Here is a 23,550-nt window from a genome sequence, read left to right on the forward strand (position 1 = left end):
TTCTTCTTCCTCAAGGTGAATCAGTACCACTGACAGATGGTCTTTCTATACATTTATCTGTGCCTACATTTATCTGAGATGGAATCTGAGGCACAGATCCCATCTCATCAACATTTTGCTGTATCCAAGAGTGTCTTGACAACATTGTATGTAAACTCCTCCACTTAGCTTACCTCTTGATGCAATTTCAGCCAGAGTAATGCAGTGGTCACCTTCCACAAGATCACCAACAGCCTGAATGTTGTCATCATTAATGCTAGTCTGTGGACGATGTTTGTGACTTTTGTTCTCCAATGCAGCATGGCCATGAGTTTTGACAGGGTAGCATCTCTGAACTGTGCCTGAAGTCGAGTAAAAATTTCAGAGGATTTAAAACCTTCATTGGCAAAGAAAGATTATAATATGGTGTTCCAAACCTTTTATTTGGAAACTATTTATTGTTGGAAAATATCTGGAACTATTTAAATGGATCAACTCAAATTTGTTGAATAAAACTTCAAAATTCTATTTTTTTTCATAAAAATGAGTTTTTATTTAACAAGTAAAATAAATAAATAAATAGAATGTTAGAGAAGAAATTCAACTTATATTACTTTGTGCATACTTATAATATTCTGTAGCATCATAATCAAATAATTCGAAATCGAGTTTATATTTTTGATATAATTCAGCCACATTATTCTGTGTTAATTGTGAAAAATATATTTTTGATATATTTTTAACATTATCATTAATTGTTTTATGTTTCCAAATTGGTTTAATTAAATTCTGTAAATTAGTTGCTCTTATTATATATATTTGATCTCTAAAAAATGTTTCAACTTTTGCTAAAATATTATATTTTAATAAACACGGTGTACAGAATAAATAATATGGTATCCAGTGGTCATCAGAATAGTTAAGTAAATCAGTGTCTATTAGATATCTGAAAACAGAAAAAAAAAAAGATAAACAATAAAAGAAGACTAAATTATTTCTCAAAATGACTTAGCAATTCTCAAAAATTACAAGTATTCCATATCAGGCTCATTTGGAAAAATTTGTAATAAAATGGTTTCCTGTCACTTTCTTCACTGAACCAAATATGTTTGATTCAAAGCAAAGAAAAGCACACAGAAAGTGTCAGAGTGACACTTTCTGTGTGCTTTTCTTTTTTTTTATTCTGTGTTCCTACATTGAACACTCTGTTCAGTGTAGGAACTGCCTTTACAATGAATATCATTAATCTTAGAGAAAGTAAGCCTGATCAGTGTAACCTTATACCTTGAGGTTTCACAGCCATTGTAGTCATAAGAAAGACTGAGACTGGTAGCATGCAACAACTAACTAATGTAAAAAACATTGAATTATATGCACTGGATCTTCTTAGTATCAGAGGACATTCTCTACCTTCACGATAAAGGTTGAAAACTATTTCCATCCTGATAACACTCATTTATATTAATACAGTGTGAGCAACATAAAACTGAACCCATAACGTAACTGCTGGAGAATCGGTAGGTTATGTTAGAATGAAATTTTATGAATGATACGGATAAAGTAAATAAGAAAAATATAAAACATAATTTAAATGTTCCATTTACTTACCTTATTGTTACAAAAGATATTCAAAATGACCATCCTGAACACGATTCAGTGAAATGTTTGATGTGTGACATGTTGCTTTGTCTTGTTGGAAGAAGCTGTATTTTCTTTTTCATTAGCAGTTTAATAATGAATATAATTCTTCGAAAACTGTGAGGTAAACTTGTGTATTGACAGTCTGGTTAAAAAATATTGTCCCACTATACAATTACTGGAAAGAGCACACCAAAAGAAAATTTTCTCATTGTGAAGTGGACACTCAAATATCTTGTGAGGATTCCACATCATCATCATCATTCAAAACCTGGAGTTCTGCAAATTAATAATATGGCCAGATAAATGAAACCATGCCTCGTCTGACATGAAATAGGACATTGGGTCTACCTGTCCACCAACAATGTTTTTGGGAAGCCAATTGCAATAATCAAGTAGTTTTGGTTTGTCTGTCTCCTTCAGTTGTTGCACAGTTGTAATGCAGTATGGTTTCAATTTTAATTCATGAAGAATTTTACATGATGTATATTTAACACCAGATTGTTAGGATAACTTGCGTAGTGATTTTTTTGGACTGGCAGTAACTCTCCTTTCAATATCAGCAATGGCCTGTGAAGTCCTCATGGAAAGTTGCCTATTTCATTTTGCATTTGAAACCAAACCTGTTGTATGCCATTTTTTAACTAAATCTTGTATGCTACTTTTCACTGGGATGCAGGCAATCTGAAATTTTTCTACAGATACTTGACATGATTCTTCAAATGATCCAGAATGAATAAAGGCGTCAGCTATAGCTATCCTCTCCTGGAATGGATAAGGCATTTTACACAAACACAACTGCACTGCAACAAAATGGCAACAATAATCAGTAGTACATACACATCCACTAGTCGTGTGTGAGTCTTTCATAAATAGTGTTTGCTAACAGTTTCATTATGGGTTCAGTTTTATGTTGCTAACTCTGTACAATAAAAATGTTTCAAGAAGATATATCAAATAGAACTCCTCTTTTTTAAGGTGAATTTTTTTTATTTTTAACATGCTGATAAAGTTTTAAATGCTTGTTTTAAAGTCTATGTATCAAGATGGGCAAAAATTAACAAAATACTGAAAGTTTGTTACCTAGATTTTAGTATGTTTAAATGGAATAGTTATTTAATCACTAAAGAAATAGTTTAAATTAAGTAAATCATATTTATTTATTCATGCAATAATAACAACAGGATAATTCTCAATAATAGTTACTATGATAGAAGATTCTGAATTTTATTGCCTTCAAAAATGCTGTGTTCGAGTTGTGGGACTTAAACTTGGAACCTCCAATTGAAGGCAGAGGAGCTATTACAATCATGAACAGTGGCAAATTCAAATATTAAAAAAAGCTTTGTAGAAATAAATTTTTCATGGATAGCAGTTTTATGAACTATTTTAAACAATTACTATATTTTTTATTGCTATTAAATTAAATTGTTATTATTTTATTATTTCTGATGGTTATTTCTGTTTTTGATTACATTATTTTTTCATAAGTAAATTAAAAGTGTGAGAAAAAGTTTTATAAAATCCAGCTCTTTGAGATATATTTCCCTACCCAGCTTGTCAGAACCTTAACAGAAATAACACTAATAGAAACTACATCACCAAATTTTATGATTATAGATAATTGTTTCAAATGTTACGTGACTGCGCACAAACAAATTTTTGTTATCAAGATTTTAGTATGTTTAAACTAGAAATTTCAAATTCTGAGACATACTAAAATCTGGGCAGATGTACTATTTTTTAGTTGATATCAAATATTTTCTGTCTGTTAGCTGGGAAATTAAAAAAATCATAAAAGCACTTTATAGCATAAACTGGGCTATTGCCAGTCATTTTTAACAATATGACTTAATACTATTACATTTATACATTTAGAAAATGTATAAAAAATACTAAGAAGCCACAATATGATCTGTGAAGTATGTTATTATTTCCTAATCATAACAAATAATACATCATATGTTACAGGTAATATTATTCTAAGTGATTTAGTGATTAAACAGACTGTTTAATTAGATATTTTAATTACCTGACAAATTCTTGGAAAGTAGGCTCAATTCCAGAAGGTTGAGGTAATGTTTTATCCCAAAAGTAAGTTCCCAGTTTCAAAATAGTATGTGTTTTTGTATTATTACCACCTTCACGGTATTTTGAAACAATTTTTGATCCATACTTTCTATAAAAATGAACTGATCCATGTTCTGCTCGTACATTTATATTTTCGAGTTTATCTCTATAAGCAGAAAGTATTCTTTCAAATGGATGCCTTACAACTAATAATTTTAATGTACTTTGGAGTGCCTAAAAAAAAAATTATTACTATGAAAATAAGATAAAGAGTTTATGAATAAAATACTGTCAATGAATATGTTACTCTAAAGAGTACAAGTCCATAAATTAAGTTATGTTATTTCAGACTGTTGTACTATAAAATTTTAATGAAATCCTTGTCAAAAGCATGGAAATTTCCTGGAAAGCAGATATATATATACTTTGGGATTTGAGTTCACACATACATGAAGAAGAAAAGAATGCCAGTTACATGAAAGGTACAGAGAAAATCATTTTTGTTTACCTGGAGAAAGGTGACATTCATCATCGTGGTATTTAAAGAGCAGTAAGATAATGACCAAATATAGAAAAAAATTCAATAATTCATGAACTCCCACAAGACTTTTTGTTAGTCAAACTTTCTTCACCTCATAAACAAGCAGTTGAAATTTCACTTTTTGATATGAATACACATGTAAAATGAAGCCCAAGCTCAAGATGTAGAACATAGAGTTCCATAGGGAACTGTGCTCAGTTCCTTGCATTATTATTTATTAATGATTAATCTCAAAATTTGAACCATTCATATTGTACTCTTTTTACAGAAAACAAAATTGTGTGTGTATCAGTTAATAATTATGTAACATTTTAAAAATTCAATATTAGCAGTTCACAAAATTATTCTCAGGATGGATAGTATGGATAAATCCTTTGCATCGTGTTTGTTATTAAATAATTAAATAAGAACATGCATTTTTGAATTATAAAACAATATTTATTAAAGAGAACATAATGAATAATTGAAACATAATAAATTAATTTAACATAATAATAATAATTGTTCCGTTCCATGTTGAGCTGGCTGGTGCTGCACTCTAGCATCTACTAGCGCTAACCGGTGAAATAATATAATATGACTATTCTTTGTTAGGATCACACCCAGTGTGGTTGCATTATTCATTTTGTCCGGACGGACAATTAGCGTTAGTTATATTCTAAGTTAGAATCCCGTACAGTACGGTCCTGTTTTTCATTTCAGTCCGAATGGACGCTTAGGCTTAGTGTTAATTGAAAATGTTCAAGTATATATATATATATATTAGTTGTAATTCTTGATAATGTTCAAGTATATTTAGGTGTAAAAAGAAATTAAACACAACAATTCATCAAGAACATCAAGGCGTTGTTTTATTTTATCATCATAATCATCATCTAACAACAAAAAATACAGTTCACACTAGCTCTAAAATCTACCAATAATAATAATAATAATAATATTGTAAGAACACATCATCACTTCAATTCTCAATTTGATAGTCGGCTTAGATCGATATCTTGAACATTGGGATACAACAGTCTCCTACGCTTATTGAAAAAAATGTTGAATTTATATACATTGAAAAATATTGAATTTATATACATGTTTACTGATTTAAATTGTTAAAGTATAAAAAGGATACGTGTAGTTTTGCAGTCTTATTGGCAATCGACGTTCTCTTTCTGATCATTTCAAAATAGGTTGTTGCTGTACTCCTAATTGCTCTTGAGATTCCTGCACGGCCTTGAGAGGCACCAGGCAGAGCTCTGAGGTTCCTGCACAGCCTCAGGAGGTGCCAGGTGGAGCCTCTCTGGCGATCTCTTCTTGGCTCATCATATGTGCATCATAGTGATGGAGCAAATGTCACCGTTTTCTTTGATTTTGAGTCGATAGAGATGAATAGTAATTGAACAATGTATCTCTTCAGGGAATATCCGCTGCCATTGAGCTTAATCATAGTGAAGTTTTCCAAGCTTCTGGACTACAGTTCTGAGCCTCCACATTGGTTTTCCAGTGGAGGGATACTACCTTGCTTGTACTCGATCTCCCATGTTTAGTTGACGTGCTCTGGGAGTGATGTTAGAAGGCAATGGTATATGTAGTGGCGGTTTCAGAAGGTCTAATTTAATATGCAATCTTTTTTTTAGCTATTATTCTGATGGAGATTTGCCAGATGAGAGAGGTGTAGATCTATCTATAACGCATTAAGATTTCTTGAATTTTTCTTTGAATGGGTAATTTAGATGAAGTCATTGCCTGTAATTTTTGCTCGAGAGTCTATAGATTGTGTTCGATGAGCCTGTTGTTGCCCTTTAAAGATTATGCCATTTTGAAGGTAATACTCAGAACCATAATTTTTACCATTCAAAAGGTCTGATTTCAGTTTTAATAAGTGTTTATCACAAAAAGTTTCTTCAGCGAGAGTTTTGTAATTTAATGTTTCATTGGAATTGTAATAGATTACTTCATTAGAAATTAGAGATACTTCTTCTTCTACATACTGTTCAATTTGAGAAATATTTTCTTGAATAGGAGATTGGGACAGAAAATCAGCAAGGACACTTTCTTCTGCCTGTTTATATCGGATTTGATAGTCAAAGTTTGTGAGCAAAATTTTGTAGCGTAGAAGACTTGTGGATGTCATAGCTGGAAGTTTTGAGTTTTTATGTAGAATGTCAGTCAGTCAGTGGACAGTTATTGGTATTCAGTATGAACTTTTTGCCATACATTTAATAATAGAAGATTTTTATGGCAAACACAATTGCTAGTGCCTCCCTGTCAAGCTGGCTATAATTCATCTCAATTTTGGTTAATAAACAAAAAGTGAAGCAATAGGCCTTTCTAATCCATGTGAAAGTATTCCTGACATCCCTGTCAGAGAAGCGTCGCAGTTCACTGTCAGTGGAGAGTCTGGGGTTAGTACACGTTTGCTTGTGATTTCATTTTTCAGTTGTATAAATACAGTTTCACATTTTGAGGACCAGTAGAAATGTGGTATAAACTTTGCACCGTTACCTAATAGGTAACCATTCCTAAGATTCTCTTGACATCTTGACTTACTGGTCTAGGTACATTTATAATTACTGTGACCTTAGCCAGGTTTTTGAAAATTTTTCCTTGTTCAATTACATAGCCTAGGTATTAGACTTCAGTTTTGAAAAAGTCACTTTTATTTGTTGAGGTGTAAATTGAACTTTTTGTAATTTATAGAGGAAAGCGTCAGGTTTTTGTAGCATTCTTCTTGTGTTTTTGGATGACTATTATGTTGTCAAATTATGTTGTAACCCCGCTGAGTCCTCTCAAGACTTTGCCCATGATGAGATGAAAATCATTTGGTTCAGTTTTAATTCCAAATTTGAGGTGATTGAAGGCATAACTTCCTTTATGAGTAATAATCGTTTGAATTTTGCACTAACCTCATCAACTGGTACGTGAAGATATGCTTTAATTATGCCTACGGAGCAATAATATAAAGAATCATTGAATGTTGTAAGAAGGTCGTCGATTTTTGGATAGGGTAGTGTGCATCTTGTAGTTGGGGGTTCACCCCTGCTTTGTAATCAACACACAGATGTACGGTACCATCGTGCTTGGGGATCATGACTAGTAGAGAGATGCCCAGTCACTTTCTTGGACTTTTGAGATAATACCTTGGTTTTCGAGTGTTTTGAGTTCTTCTTCTACCTTTATTTTGAGAGCATGAGGAACTTCCCAAGCTTTAAAAGCTACTGGTTTCATGTTTTCCCTTAGTCTGAGAGAAGTTGTAATGTTTTTGCATCTGCCAATTTGTTTTTTGAACAGAATGGCCTGTTAATTAGTATAATAGCTAGTTCTTATACTGTAAACTGACCTTGGAAGAAGGAATCTTTCTCTGCATCTACTGTCTTTACACCTTTCTTTTCAGACATTGGTCTTTTAAGCACTTTTTATCAATGTGACTTGCAGTTTACAGTACCCACCATTTTATCTATATGGGTCAATCCTACATTGGGAAGAAGTATGGTTATTCCTGGCACATCTTAAGCAGAGTCCTTCGATTCCTAAATATTTTAAATTAAGTTGAGATCATGGTGTGAATCTTGGTGGAGGATTTCAGAGTTCCTTATAACAATATCTTGAATTTGTCGAGTCTCTATGTTTTGAGGTAAAATTGCTTGTACTCCTATTTCATGATCCAGAAACTCTGTATACATCGTTGAGAAATTTTCTATTGGGATATCAAATTGTTGATTAGCCAGCAATGACGGTGCTTTTAAGGTTTGAGCTTTTGAAACTGCATCTTGAAAAGTTTTTGAATTATCTAGCAACAATTGATGATGTATGTTTTGGTTGGAAAGCCTTCTGATAAATTGTGAATGCAGATAAATTGTGAATGCAGAAAAAGATCTGCTACAAACTTTTTACATTCACATTGGAATTCACATGTTGAAATAAATTTACGTAATTGTGTTAAAAATGGTTGATTAGACCTTTGTTTTTGTGAGAATTTATGTCTCTCAACTAAAATGTTCTTTTTATAAAATAAATAACTGATTGTTATAAAATAAGTTAACTGATCATTCAAAGTTTGTACTATTTCATTATAAGTTACATTACTATTTCGTTAGTAGTTCTTTGGGCGCCACTGATAGCTTTAATAGTTCAAAGTATTCAGAGCCTATACTGTTTAAAAGGACTGTTTTCGATATGTCTTATCTGCTGCTAATCCTTTCATAAGAAAAAAGTTCAAATTGAATCTTTCTTTGTATTGTTGAAAATTTTCTTTAACTTTGTCAAATTGTTCAAAATTATTTACATTATGCTGAATAGTTGGTCAAGGATTTTGATTAATTTTTAATTATTGTAACATCATTTGAAATTGTTGTTGTTGCATTTGCAAAAACTAGGTAAATTGTTCGGCATTCATTTTGAGGTTATGAAGGTTCGTTGATATTGATACAATTATCTTTTGAAAAATTTATACACTTAAAAGACTTAAAAACAGAACTATAATTATGAATGAATATTATTAATCGAACAGTTTGAATTTGAGTGTTATAAGTAAATTTGTTGAAAAGTTTGAACATGCAAACAAACTTGTTATGTCTCTAACTAAATAAGCACACATGTTTTTAAATTATAAAACAGTATTTGTTAATGAGAACATAAAGAATAATTGAAACATGATGAATTAATTGAACATAATAATAATATTGTAAGAACTGTCCACATCATCACTCCATTTCTCGATTTGATAGTCAGCTTAGATTGATATCTTGTAGATTGGGATCCAACAGTGTTTCTCTGGTAGATGTAACATTTGATAATTGCATGTATAGAATTTCCATTAATGATAACAGTGACATTTCTATTGCCCATATAGTGAAACTTTTGGGTGCACTACTGCATGTCAAATTCTCCTGGGATGATAAGCTTGTTAAAATATTATTAAAGCTTATTAAAATAATTATTAAGCTTGTGTATATTTCCATATGAAGTACATCACCTCTAGGGGCTCCTTAAAATTCAGAACAAGTTTTCAAGTTACAAAATTGAGCTGTCAGATCAATTTTCAGCGCCTATAAGTATGAATCATGTAGACTGATATACTTAGAAAATTAAAAATTTTAACTTTTCCTTATGTAATTCATTAATGTGTGATTAAATTTATAGTCACTTACTCTTGAAAAATAACAATATCTACTTCTATCTATTGAAATATTTATAACTCAATATAATACATTGGAGTATTCTTTATTATGTATCTTGCTATTTTTATTAAATTATTCTACAATCTAATACAATTAATACAAATTTTTAAACAATACTAATTAAAAAATAAGCAATTTTCTTCATCATTATTCAGTGTACAAAGTCTGTAAATACAGTAAATAAGACTAGTTTATTTTTGGCAGCCAAAGTGGCAACACTGTAAAGTTACTAGTACACATATGGTTATATGAAACTGATTTATATTAGGTATTAATATTTTTAGTCTATTATTGCCACGTGAGATATAAACAAACTTTCTGTGAAAGAAGTTTTTGTTGTGCATTACAAAAATGAGTGATACTAATTATGAGCAACATTGTGCAATCAAGTTTTGTGTTAAACTTGGTGAGAATCCTACTGAAATTTTTTCAAAATTGATAAGGCTGTATGGAGATTACATTCAGTCACGAGCCCAAGTTTTTAGGTGGTTTAAAATATTTTCAGATGGCCGAGAATCAGTTGCAGATGATCCACGCTCTGGAAGACTGTTAATGTCAAAAATAACGACAAAGTGAATCAAGACTTGATATAGTATGACCGGCGATTAACTGTCAGAATGATTGCAGAACAATTGAATATGAACCATGCCATGGTCCATGAAAGTTTGACAAATGAATTTGGTGTGAAAAATGTTTGTGCAAAATTGGTCCCAAAAACCTCACTGTTGAACAAAAAAACAGCAGTGTGGAAGTGTGCTACGATCTTCTAGGGCAAATTGAAAGCAACCCTGATTTTCTAAAAAATGTTATTACTGGTGATGAATCTTGGATATTTGAGTACAACCCAGAAACAAAATGCCAGAGCAGAGTGGCACACTTCAAAGTGTGCCATTCACCAGCGGACGCTGGTGTAGCTTCGTAGGGATTTTCTTGTGCCCAGTATCTGAAATTTTGCTTGTTAACAAATCCACTGAGGTGGATGTCTGACATCCACAGTTCATGAACAAACTCTTCGTTATCATTTATCTTCTGAAGCATTACATTACAGAATTGTGCTCGCACAACTGCATAGTTCGGTTTCAGTTCCTGGATGATCTGCAACTTGTATGGATGGTATTGCAAGTCCTTCACTAACATTCTTCGAACACTTGAACTATACAATTGTAAAGATGCTGAGAGATGACGGATTGACCGATGTGGACTTTGTGTGACAGCATCTTGTACAGCTTGAAGATTCTGTGGTGTACGGACGGTTTGCTCACGGCCTGGGGGTTTCTTTTTCATTGCTGAACCAGTTTCCTCAAAATCAGATATCCATGTTTTAATTGCATGTGCTGATGAAACATGGTCGTACCGTCTCAGATTAAAATGATGGCGAAATTCTCTACGCGCTCCCTCCACACTGCCATTGTTTTTGTAAAACGCTTTGATAGCAAATACATGTTGCACACCACTCCAAGGATCCATGATAACTAAATGGCAGATTAGGTTAGAGAGGCTGGCGCCACTTATCAAGTGGTACCAATCACCCACGGCTACCAACACAACTTTCAAAATTTCCTGTTTCTTTGAATCACCTGTATATCAGTGGTAACCATGTTTGAGAAAGTAAGTCTTTTTATTTGTTTATTTTATCGAATTTAAATATTAATTATTTATGTTTATGACAAAGATTATTTATATTCATATTAAGTGTGAGTCAATTGTAACACCAAGGTAACTTACATTTGGGACTTTCTGAAATTTCAGGCATTGACACAATGTTAATGATATGAGTTGTTAATGTATTACAATTTGATAAGTGCACATTACATGGGATCACATTAAAATTAAATTATCATATATACTATATGATCTATTTAATGTATCTATTTACAAAAATAATGTACCTAGTTAAAAGATAGTTTATTTTCCAGTTTGGAAAACAATAATACAGCCTCAATGATCGTCTCAAAATTGATTCTCAAAATTTGTGGCTACCGTATTGAAAACTGACGATAAAGTACCAAACAATCAGAAAGAACACATTCAAGTTTTACAAAACATTGACTGTTCATATTTATATATAAATTAAAATGAAGACTGGATTCTAAGAAAAATAAATAGTCCTAATGAAGGAGTTATGTACATAATAGCTCTAAAGAGATCTTCTAGAAAGTTATCATGTACAGTATCTAGAAAGCATGTTATTTTTATTTTTAGAGTTTAACCATATTTTGTCATGCTGATTAAAAAAAAATTATTAATTTTAAATAAACAATTATTTTTCCTGATCTGTTTCAGTAGTATGTTCTATATCTTTTGATAATAAATAAGAGAAATATGATTATACACAGTAACTGAAAGTAATTTTTAAGTTAAATAGATGTAAAAAGAAAAAAATTATTACTAACCTCTTCAGCTTGACGATAATCCAATTCTGGATATATTTTCCTGGCAATTGTACTTAATTGTTGTTTTGTAGTTTTTAATTCATCTTCAGAATATCCTCCCAATAAACATAAGTTATATAACAAACTAGAAGAAGCTGCTTTATAAATAGGGCACCAAGATAATTTATGTACTCTGTAAACAAAAATAAGATTGCTCATATTATAAGTGAATTTTTATTTCACTAACTAAAACTTGCATTAATTTAATAATACATTTTCAACCTGTTTAAAATTGAAGTTTAAAAGACAAATAACACAACAGTAAATTTTGTAAATTGAGAATGTACAAGATATCTCAAAATATATCGTGTATGAAATACTGTAATACAGATTGGCACTAAGACAAATTTGACTCGTGCTTCATCTGAGAACATGTGAGGTGTAGTGAGTAACAAGTGCATCATGGAAAGCATCCATGTTTGCAGTTTCTTATGTCAGTGTTCTGTAATGAACTTTGTGAACTGGGTGGTGGAGCATCATACCTTTGGTATGTGTACATTTATTGAATGTAAAAGCATAGTGCAAATATAGAGACCATTTTAATTACATTCTCAGAACGCTTGGCATGGTTCTGTCCCATTAAGAAATACCATATTAAAATAAGTTAAACAGTTTGATGCTATTGAGAATATTATCAATCATCATTTGGCCAGCACTAGTGGAGTCTGGCACTGACTGATGTTACGCGAGTCTTAACACTCTGCCTAATAACAGTCTCTTGCTTTGAATATCTCTTGAGGAAGTCTTTTCTGTAAATTGCATCTCGATCTTCAACTGTGTCGATACAAAATTCAGCTTATACAGAAATTATAACTGAATGACATCGCATACCTATAATTTTGTAAAACAATGCTGGACATTTTAAAAAAATATTTTGTTTTTAAAAATGCTTATCATGTCTGATGAAGTTGATTTTCATGTATTGGGATAAATCATCAAAATTAACTGTTACAATAGACAATCTGGAAAGGTTTTAGCAAAAACATTACATGGCAATAAGGCAACAGTTAGGCAAGGTAATATTTTGAATGTCTGCTTTCAGCATCATTAGGCCCAAATTCTTTTTAGAATAAAATTGAAACTTTGACTAAAAACAAAAACTTTCAATTGACGAAGCCCCAAAGAGATGATAGATGATAGTATAATTTATATGGAAATATATTTCAGTAAAATAAATATTTAATAATGATGACAAGGTTTATTTTAAGGTGCTTCAGAGCAAAACAGTATAGTTTGATTTTATTACAAACCAATTTGAACATCCCACAAGAACTTGTCATCTAACAAAAAACCTAAAAATATAACTTTGAGAGCAACAGAAGATTTTCTAAATTTACTGTTGTGTTATTTATTGTAAACTTAAATTTTAAAGAGGTTAAAAATGTATGAAATTAATACAAGTTTTAGTCAGTGAAATTCAAATAACTTAATAGTTGAACTTTAACTAAAACAACAGCCTGAAAGATTCTTACCTAGTGTTGTTTGTTTTCTGATCTCATAAAAATATAGTGCATTCTATTTTCAGCAGAATGACAACGCCACACACATCTCAGGATTTGATGAAGTAGTGCATATACTTTTTCCAGGCCATATAGTTTCAAAGTCTGAAGACATCAATTGGCCAGTAAGGTTTCCAATCCTGAATTACTGGATTATTTGCTTAATCAATTATGAGATATACTCATAAAGAATCTGAAAGGTCACACAAAACAATGGCGGACTCAACCCATCGTACCATCGCACAAGTAACCTCAGACCCCTCATTTCCAAACCTAATGGCACTGGATTTTTTCTTTGAGAATATTTATAATCAAAAGTTTGTACTAGTAAACTATGATACATCCACCAGATAAAAAGGCCCTGTGCATTCTAGTTGAGGTAAGAAAAATGTACATTAATTTACTGGAGCACATGGATGGTTTTTTCCATAGAATGAATGGATGTGCTTCTTCACTGGAGTGGCCATTTATCTGACATCATTTAAAGTGAAACCTGTACTAAGTTGCAAATGATAAAAATTTATTTTATAAAAATAACAAAAATCGTTATCTTTTGTTTTTTCATGTAACCAATTGTTTCATTCTACTTATTTTTAATTTATAAAATTATAGGTAAATTTCATTATTATATACTTTTGTTAATATTCTTAACAAAGTTCAGTATGGTTTTAGGAAAATATTTCCTGCTGACACAGCCATTTCCCTGTTTCCAAAAATATTTTAAATTTGTAGATAACAAAATATCCCATTTTCAATTTCTTTGTGATTTCAGTACATTTGATATACAGTTCATTTTTTTGAAATGGAAAAACTTAGTAGCTATGGTATCAGAAGTGTTGCTTACTATAGGTTAAAGTGATACTTTACTAACTGTAATGAAGTAGTTGAAATTTTATTTTTTGATAAAAATACACATCTAAAGTTTAGATCCTCACTTAAAGATACAGAACATCTGACGTGAGTGGGCCGAGTGTCTCAAGAGGTGTTCTCAGTCCTACTTTTTTTTTGATTATTAGTGTCATCCCTAAAAGTCTTGAGCCATTCATTATAAATCTTTTCTCACAGAAAAGAAACAACTGTATCAACTAAAGATACAGATACTACTATGTATACATATTCTGCATAGATACATCTGTATCTATAATAAATGTACAAATGTATGTATAATAAATGTAAATCTGTACTTATAAGGAAATAAAAGTTGTATGATAGCAGCTCAAAGAAATATTTACTGGATGGATTTTGTAACCATCTACGAGGGTTATTTTTTTTTCCAAGGTCCAATCGGTTGCGAAATAAAAACCCATGCAAAAATCAGGTGAACCTTTGCACGTATGTGTTGCTCAGCATCTCTAGTATGGTTTTCAAACACGCCGCATCACTTCATTTAGTTCTGAACACGCAGCTAGCACGTAAACATGTCTACAACAATAGCATCTCCTGCCAAGTGTGAAGTGCGTGCAATAATTCGATTACTTCAGGCTTAGGAGTGTAATGCAGCTGAAATTTATAGACGAATAAGTAATGTGTACAGTGAAACCTCAATGAGTGACAGCAACGTGCGACAATGATGCAGGAACTTTAAAGCAGGACATGCAGATGTTCATGATAGCGGTCAGGGAAGGAAGCGAGTGTCAACCGATGATGTCGTTGAGCAAGTGGATGAGGCAATTCGAAAAAATCGTCAGTTTGCAATTTCTGTATTGAGTGATTTGTTACTTGAAATTTCAAGGTCAGCTCTCTACACCATTGTGATTGACAGACTTCAGTACTGCAAACTGTGTGTGAGATGGGTTCCCAAGATGCTGTCTGACCATCACAAAGCAATGAGAATGGGTGCCTCCCTAACATTTCTCCAGCGCTACCACAATGAAGGAGAAAATTTTTTAACAAAATTGTCACAGGGGACAAGACATGGGTCCATTTTGAAACTGAAGAAACAAAAGAACAATCCAAACAGTGGATGCATTCTCATTCTCCCAGTAAACCAAAGAAGTTCAAGCAAACCTTCTCCAACAGAAAGTGGATATGGCTAATGTGTTCTGGGACCAGAATGGAGTTCTCTTGGTGGAATTCATGGAACGTGGCATGACCATCACAGCAGCCTCATACTGCGTGACTCTTCAATGTCTACAAAGGGCAATTCAGAATAAGCGGAGAGGAATGATGTCATCAGGCATTGTCTTTCTCCATGACAATGCTCGGCCGCACTGCTGCAGCATTTTCGTTAGGAAGTGTTTGATCACCCACCACAGCCCAGACTTGGCTCCATCCGATTTTCACCTCTTTACTCACATGAAACGCTGGCTAGGAGGACAACAATTTGGCACAGACATCGAGCTACAGACCAGCGTAGAAACATGGCTGAAAACACAGGCGGCTCCGTTCTATGATGAGGGTATTGGAAAGTTGGTACCATGCTACGACAAAAATCTAAATCAGAGTGGCGACTATGTAGAGAAATAGCATAACTATGTAAGTACTTGTTACAAATAAAAAATTTTTTATTTTTACTGTGGTTTTAATTTCGTGACTGATCGGACCTTGAAAAAAAAATAACCCTAGTAAATTTAAATATGGATAAACTGTTGGCACTATGCTTCTCAGGCAGACGTAACATTTCTAATTGTGTAGATAGAATTCACATTAGTGATAATGATAGTATTTCTGTAGGTCATGAATCTAAATATCTGAATATTTTATTAATGACAAAGTTTTTTGGGACTACAAAATTAATTTCGTTTTTAATACAATCAAACTGCACTGTTTTGCTTTGCAATGCCTTAATAAATCGCTAATTCAATGTCATTATTACTATGACATTAATTACATATTTATTATCATTATTAAATATTAATTATTTATGTCATCATTATTAAATATTTATGTTATCATTATTAAATATTTATTAGGACCAATATTTAAAAAATTGAATATGTACTTATCTTTTAGTGTTTATATTTCTGAATGTGCAATCTCTGTTACTAATAATAGTCACTTACTCTTAAAAAACAACATTATCCACTGCTACCAAACCAGATAAAAGAATTGTTTTTGTATAATCTAACACAATACTTGGCTTACAAGAAAGGGCTATAACACACTTCTGCTGACATTTTTTATAAATTGCCAAACTATTTGAATAATCGTAATACAATTATTCTGTTTAGTGTAAGAGAGACTCTGGGGGCTAGTTGATATGATTTTTATTTTATTGTCTTATAATTTTTTTAAAGAACATTTTTGTTAAGTTTTAGAATTTTCTAATACTATGAACTATTTTTTTTTAAAAACTCAGTTCACTTCACTAATGAATAACCTTAATTCTTAAAAAAAAATTTCCATAAGCAAGTCAAGTGTAATCAACTTTCCCCACCTTTCCCTCAGGGCTAGCTGATACTAGAATGGAACAAGTTGTACTCACTTACACAGGATTTTATTTTGGCCTGTCACTGAAAATAGGCTAACTGCAAGAAAAAAAAAATTGGTACCCATTATATTTGATATCATATAAGGAATCATAATAACAATAAAATAACTAAACTCAAAAGACTATATTTAGCCAAAACGAAGTTAAAACTAATAACAATTAAAGGAAATAAATCATATAAAAAAACTATTAATTAACAAATATAATAAAAAAAATTATTTTCCAACCCTGAAGCCTATTCAATGCATCAGATGAACAATGGATGCATATATATAATTTAGTGTTCTTTCCACATTAAATATGTGCTTACTTTTTGCAGAAGATGCATTGGGTCAAGTTTTACCTTGATTTTGATTCAGAGTACAGCTTTAAACACACTACACAAAAATCACCTTGGTGTTTATCAAACTCTGAATCCGGCTCCTTTTGTATGCACCGTTTTTGATATTGCCTTCTTTTAACTTTTAGAAGATTTTGTGTTTTATTCTCAATATACATGGATTTTTTACAAATTTTTTTTGCCCTGTTTACTTTTTTAATCTCCTGATTTCTTTTCTCTGACATTATTTTCTAACTAATCCTTCACAGGAGTACTACCGATTTTATAGACTGTTTTCCTTCACGGTCCCCAGTTTTTGGATATGGATGACTAATTACTTGAAAGGACTAACTATAAGTTGAGAGGCATTCTTACTTCTGAATTGTGTTGGTTCTAATTCGCCTACTGTAATTTCTTATGGTCTTCATCTGTACAGGTAGATGGAACCTGCTCAATCTACCGTATTGGTCTATTGGTGAACTCGTCATCGCAAATCAGCTGATTTTAAAGTTGAGAGTGCTAAGGTTCAAATCCTAGTAAAGACCAGTTACTTTTATACAGATTTTAATTCAAGACCATGGATACCGGGGTTTTTTGGTAGTTGGGTTTTAATTAACCACACAACTCAGGAAGAGTCGACCTGAGACTGTGCAAGACTACACTTCATTTACATTCATACACATTATCCTCATTCATCTTCTGAAGTAATGCCTTATGGTGGTTCCAAAGGCTAACAGAAAAAGAAAGAAGATGGAACCTGCTCAGTTGCAGTCAGTGGTCTGTTTGTTAACTTGAAAGGAAGTCAGCATTAGTAAAGATGACTATTAATTAGCACGATTCTAATGGCCTCAGATCCAGAAATTATATTTTTTGGCTCAAAGCATTAGGAAGAGCATTTTTAACAATTCTTTTCATAAATTGAACCATCTTTCCTGGACTGATAGCCATCCAGTTGTCCACCACTGCAAATTAAACCTTTTGAAAGGCCCGATTACCAAATAGTCAAAAGGTTGTAGGGGCAAGACGTATGTAGTGGAAATGACAACATTATGCTCCAATTGTCACTCCAGAAGTTCAATACTTCACTATATAGGTGGGAATCATGGTTGTCCAAAATCAGTAGGCAAGGATGCTCCTTTGACATTCTTATTTGACTATGAAAGTATTTAATAAATATAAACAATGAGGAGGCTGTGATCCATCCTAAGGGGTAAGAAGTTCTGAAGCATTGAGGTGGTCCACTTTGGATAAAGTGTCTTAAAAAAGACTCTTGTGAAGATGAACATGGATGGACCATGTTTAGTATAGCTCTTACATCAATGAACCATGATGACAGTCTGTCCTCTCTCTGCTGAAGTAGCTTTTGCTACTAGGTGGGTTCTCTTTTCAGCTATTATTTTATTGGTTCTTGAATGATTTGAATACCTGTTTCATCCACATTCATTGTCTTACTTTCGAACCTATATCTACAACACTTTTCAAGTTATCAGAAAATATATTGACATTGTTCTTACTGAAACTTATTGCACAGCCAAATCTTATGCCTAAAGTTAATCTAACTGCACTTGTTTAATGGTTCCTTTGGTCTAGATATTTCTGAATTTCTTCAATAACTCTACTGAGCTGTTGTACCAAAATTCTTGCTACACAAATATCTGATAATATTTTCAATCCATGCAGCATTTTACAATCACACACACATACATATATAGTATTAATTCTTGAATACAGCTTACCACCACTTGGTCAACTTCTTAAAAGTCAATTAAGCTCAATTGCACAAGACTGTATTAATAATTTTTATTTATTTTATAAAATTTAAAATAGTAAAACCCATTAAAATAGTTTACTAATTGGTAAAATAATAATTATCAAATGTAAAATAATATTTAAAGTAAATTTTATAAAGCTGACAATTACAAATCTAAATTTTATAATAACATGCTTATAACAATTATAATGTTTTATTCTTATGCAAAGTAATATTTATCACAGTAATAAGGTTAATAATAATATATCAAAAATCATTATGAATGTAAATTTTACAAATAGTACTTACAAAGAATTAGGTCAGATATTAAGCCCACCCAAGTTAATTATTTAATGATGGGAGATGGAGCTCCATAAATCCAACAAAAATGAATTAAGTAGTATGTAATATTATATAAGAACTCTCTAATTAAACATTGTACTAACAAAGGCAGACAGTCAGCTTGGGATGGTCTTTTGCAGGATGGTAGGCGGGAGTCTCTACTTTAAATCAAAAATGCCTACACCTTCCGACTTGGTCCCACCTCCAAGTAAAACCATTTAAAGATTTCTGAGTGGTTCAAGTAGCTTATTTATATATCTAGTCACAGCAGCAGCAACCGAGTAGGATGTGTTCACATAATGTGAGGTCTTGTGTTCAAGTATCCTTATTGTATTTTTTTAACTATTCTTTTCTTACATATACATTAATACAGAGGATTTTTTATTATTTAATGATTTTTTTTTTTTTATTAAATAAATAAGTAAATTAATTTTAATTTTTAGTTTATGTGCTACAAGCTAAACATATTTTCTGTTTGTAACAAGCAAACTGAAAATTAAAATAAATCTATTTATTTTAATTTTTTCAAGTTTTATAAAATAAATCTGTTTATTTGCTTGCTACTCCTTCATTCCCCATGTAATTCCTACTTCCACATCTTCATAAAGATTTTTAAGTTAATTGTTATATTAAAATAAAATAATAATCAGCACACATGAAATTCATATAGTTTCTTTTCCACAGATTCTTTTAAATGTTATTATAAATGCTATATTATAGAATTCATCTGTGTTAATGCATATTAAAAAAATAATAGAATTAAATAAAGTCAGCATAGAAATTTTGACCTGAGACATCTACCAATTAAGACTAATGCTTGCCTCTTGGCTGTTGGCACTGCTGTGATTGTAGGTACAAATCAGCTACTTGAACCATTCAAAGACCATTGGGAATTGGGGTAAAAGTTGGAAGCTACAATTTTGAATTTAATGTAGGAACACTCCTCCTACCACCCTGCAAAAAGGCATCAATAAATTCAATTGTAAACTCATTGTCCACTTTTGAGTTGATTAATCACACTTGTGTGGCCTAAGAAATAGCTTTTACTTTCTCCATCCTTTTACCTTATACTTGATTTCTTCTTCCTGTGTAGGAACTGTAGGACCTAAACTGTTTACTTGCTATACTGGTTCCTTCCATCTGACATCTGAAGTGATACAAGTGTACTGGCAGTTAAAGTAATTACTTCAGCAACAGGACTTTGTACATAGTGGATCTGTATGTTGGCATATCTAAGGACAAGTTTCCCATCCAGGGATTCTACAAGAGTCCAGTTAATGGTAGTTTGGCTAAGATCCCACAGTGTGTGTAAACCTGAACATTTTACTCTTCTTATAATTTAAATGTAATGTAATCAGTTTATAAGTTAAACAAAGTGAAAGTATCCCCTTTAAAACCTCTATTTTAGTAGGCTGATGTGCAAAAACATTTTATTTATTTATTTTTTTGAGAAAAAGAAATTGAAAAACCTATTCATTTCTCACTTTCTACAGGTTTGTTTATGTATGACATTTTAAGGTGCAATTTATATTTCAAGTCATAATCACAGTTGTGATTATAATAGATGTAAAAACTTACTAAATTAAACTAAAACAAAAAACTTGTTAATAACAAAAAATAAAAAAATGTAAATTAGCACTAGTAAATAACTTATTATATATAATAATATATAAATAATAATATAAAAATATAATAAATTATTATATCTTTTTAATTAAATTCACAAGCAATAACGTACTCACAGATCAATATAAAAGACACTGTACTGAGGAGTTGGAGGATGTTTAAATGGTGATGCCCTTGCTTCATTTTTGAATAAACCCAAGTTATAATCCTGACAGACTTTTTGAACTCGTTGAATGCGTTTTGAATTAGAACTTTCAGCATCTCTCTATAAAATAGTATTAATATTTAAAATAGATTTTTATCATATTTTTTAAAATAAGATTCCAAATTCTTAAATAATTCCTAAAAAAAAATTTATAAATACTGCATTATCAAATACACACTCTCTGTCTTGTCACATATTCTAGTCAGTGGACATGAATAACTCATTCAAATTTGTAGCAAATAAATGTTATATAAATTTATTAAAAAAATCAAAAAGCACTGTAGCGACAGAAAATATACATAACTAATTAATATATGTCAACCAGCAGTCATACAAAATTTATAACAACTTCAGGAAAGAATGTCTTGTGTTACTTTCAAGACCATTTATAAAATGCATAAGATCATATAATAAGTTAATGAAGCACAAACTGTAAATGAACACAAAGACCCAGAAAAATTCAGATTAAGCTCGTAACTACTGCCCTAAAGTAACATATAAAAGTTATAAACTTGTATTAAACCAGCAAATTAATATTAAACAACAAATTTTAATTTATTACATAAATAAATGCACATTTTATTGTATTTAAATGTATTTTACTGATCTAAAAAGAGTTTGTACTATAAAAGAAAAAAAAAAAAATCACGGCCCACTTTCTAAATAACTGAAAAATATGCTTCCATTCGTCTGCACCTTTCAGTGCATTGATTGTTTTTATTAAAGTTAGTGTATTACTTTTTACAAATAAGTAAAAAATTACTTCAGTAATTTTTGAAAAGCTGAAAATTAACTAGATAACTTTTCTGGCAAAGGCAGGAAGACTAATTTCCTCACCTGCTCAACCAATTGTAACCAAAATTAAACTGCATCAGTGACTTGTATTCAGAAGTCATCATACAAAATTTTATAAAAATTAGTTAATCCAGTCTAAAGATAGAAGCAAAACGTGATAAACTAAAAATATTTAAAAAATTATGTTTCTTATGATGAAATTAGCTGAAAATTTAATCTAAGTGACATACTAATGTAATGGAATCATCTAATTACTAAAAGAATATGACTTCAGAAATGTGAGTCCAGAAATTATAAATGATTTTTGCCTCCACCTCTTTATTGAGGTCTGAATAAGACCAAACTTAATCAGAAATTAGCTATCTAAGGGAAATTAAATTAAGTGAAAAAGATTCTTCTATCCTTTAAATAAAAATTTGAAATATGGAACCCTGGTTTTCTGTATTCTTCCTGCTTCCTTGAGCAATTGTGACCAAAATAAAACAGAATCAATGTGTCCAATCTACAGAAGTAATCATGCAAATTTCAATCAAATTGGTCCATTCAATCTGGAGATATAAGGCAAATACAGGCCAACATAGATAAATTCATACATAACACACATACATGCAAGTCCAGAATCAACAAAGAAGAAAAAAATTTTTTTGCTTTCATTCACCTCTTTATGAAGGTTATTTGACATAGTACGCACTATATACTGGAGCTTACTGGAAGCTATTTATGCTGGAGGTGTGCACACACATGCGCACGCATGCACACACCCACACAATGGGATTTTTCAATCCTAAACTGTTTTTTTGTTAGAGGGGATCGTAAAACATCAAAATTTGCAAAACTCTTTACATGCAAAATTTGACCTGATAAGTAATAACATAACTAGCCAGAAAAGTAATTACAGAACTTTCTAATTACATATTAACCAACAGATATTTCAGTCAGTTTTCTTTTCCTATGTGATAAGATTAGACATTTTCGTTATATATTGTTTAATATAACACTGTTGATGAAGCAGTTGCTTTGAAATGTATTTTAACTATCTTTTTTGAAAGAAATTGCAATATCTACACTTGTCAATACAACAATGTGTTTGTCAATACTACCTGGGCAAAAGTTTTTAGTTCTTGATTTTTGTGGTGTTCACTGTTCATTGTGAGCTATTTGATAAACTCTTAGTATTAAGCAAAAAATTATCTAGTAATATATTGCATGTAAACTGTATCTAGCATAAATAAAATACTCACTGCAATACTAAATTACTGAATTAAAAAAAACAATAAAAACAGTGTTCTAAATTTGATCTTATACCAAAATTTCAAACAAAAATATAATGCCAAACTATAAAATATAACAATAATTAAATGGTTAATGTCATATAACATTTTTTTAACATATTAATGCTGGGAGGAAAACAGCGGTGCTATAAAAATTCACAAGGAGCTGTCCAACATGGCATTTCCTGTGCCATTGTTACATTTGTACTGAGATTTGGCAGATCTCAGATCTTTCAACAGATTTTATATATCAATCAGATACCAGATCAAGATTGGTTTTTTTACATATAAACTGTAGATTGAAAATAGTTGATAAATCCATTTCTATTCCCTAGTAGTAACTACAGATTTAAAACTGGTACATAGTATATAATTTATGCTAAGGAACAAAGTAGGCTTTTTAAATTCACTCTCCAATTAAATAGATAACATTATTATTTTAAAGACATAACTTTTGTTACTTAGTAATTTAAAACTTTTAA

The 23,550-nt window shown here is 31.2% G+C and overlaps 1 protein-coding gene across 3 annotated transcripts in view; it reads right to left on the bottom strand.

The window, feature by feature from the left end:
* Positions 1–577: 577 nt before the first annotated feature.
* The window catches only part of LOC142326325 (carbohydrate sulfotransferase 11-like), a 32,036-nt gene continuing 9,063 nt past the window's right edge, over positions 578–23,550 (bottom strand). For all 3 annotated transcript variants that reach the window (XM_075368737.1, XM_075368736.1, XM_075368738.1), the window contains 4 exons: positions 20,914–21,062; positions 11,793–11,964; positions 3,650–3,921; positions 578–925 (listed from right to left, as the gene is read on the bottom strand). In XM_075368737.1, coding sequence (XP_075224852.1) covers positions 580–925; positions 3,650–3,921; positions 11,793–11,964; positions 20,914–21,062 — 939 coding nt within the window. In that variant the 3' untranslated portion in view covers positions 578–579. The remainder of the gene's footprint in view (positions 926–3,649; positions 3,922–11,792; positions 11,965–20,913; positions 21,063–23,550) is intronic.

Source organism: Lycorma delicatula, chromosome 6 (assembly GCF_047948215.1).
Source record: "Lycorma delicatula isolate Av1 chromosome 6, ASM4794821v1, whole genome shotgun sequence".
Taxonomy (NCBI): Eukaryota; Metazoa; Arthropoda; class Insecta; order Hemiptera; family Fulgoridae; genus Lycorma; species Lycorma delicatula.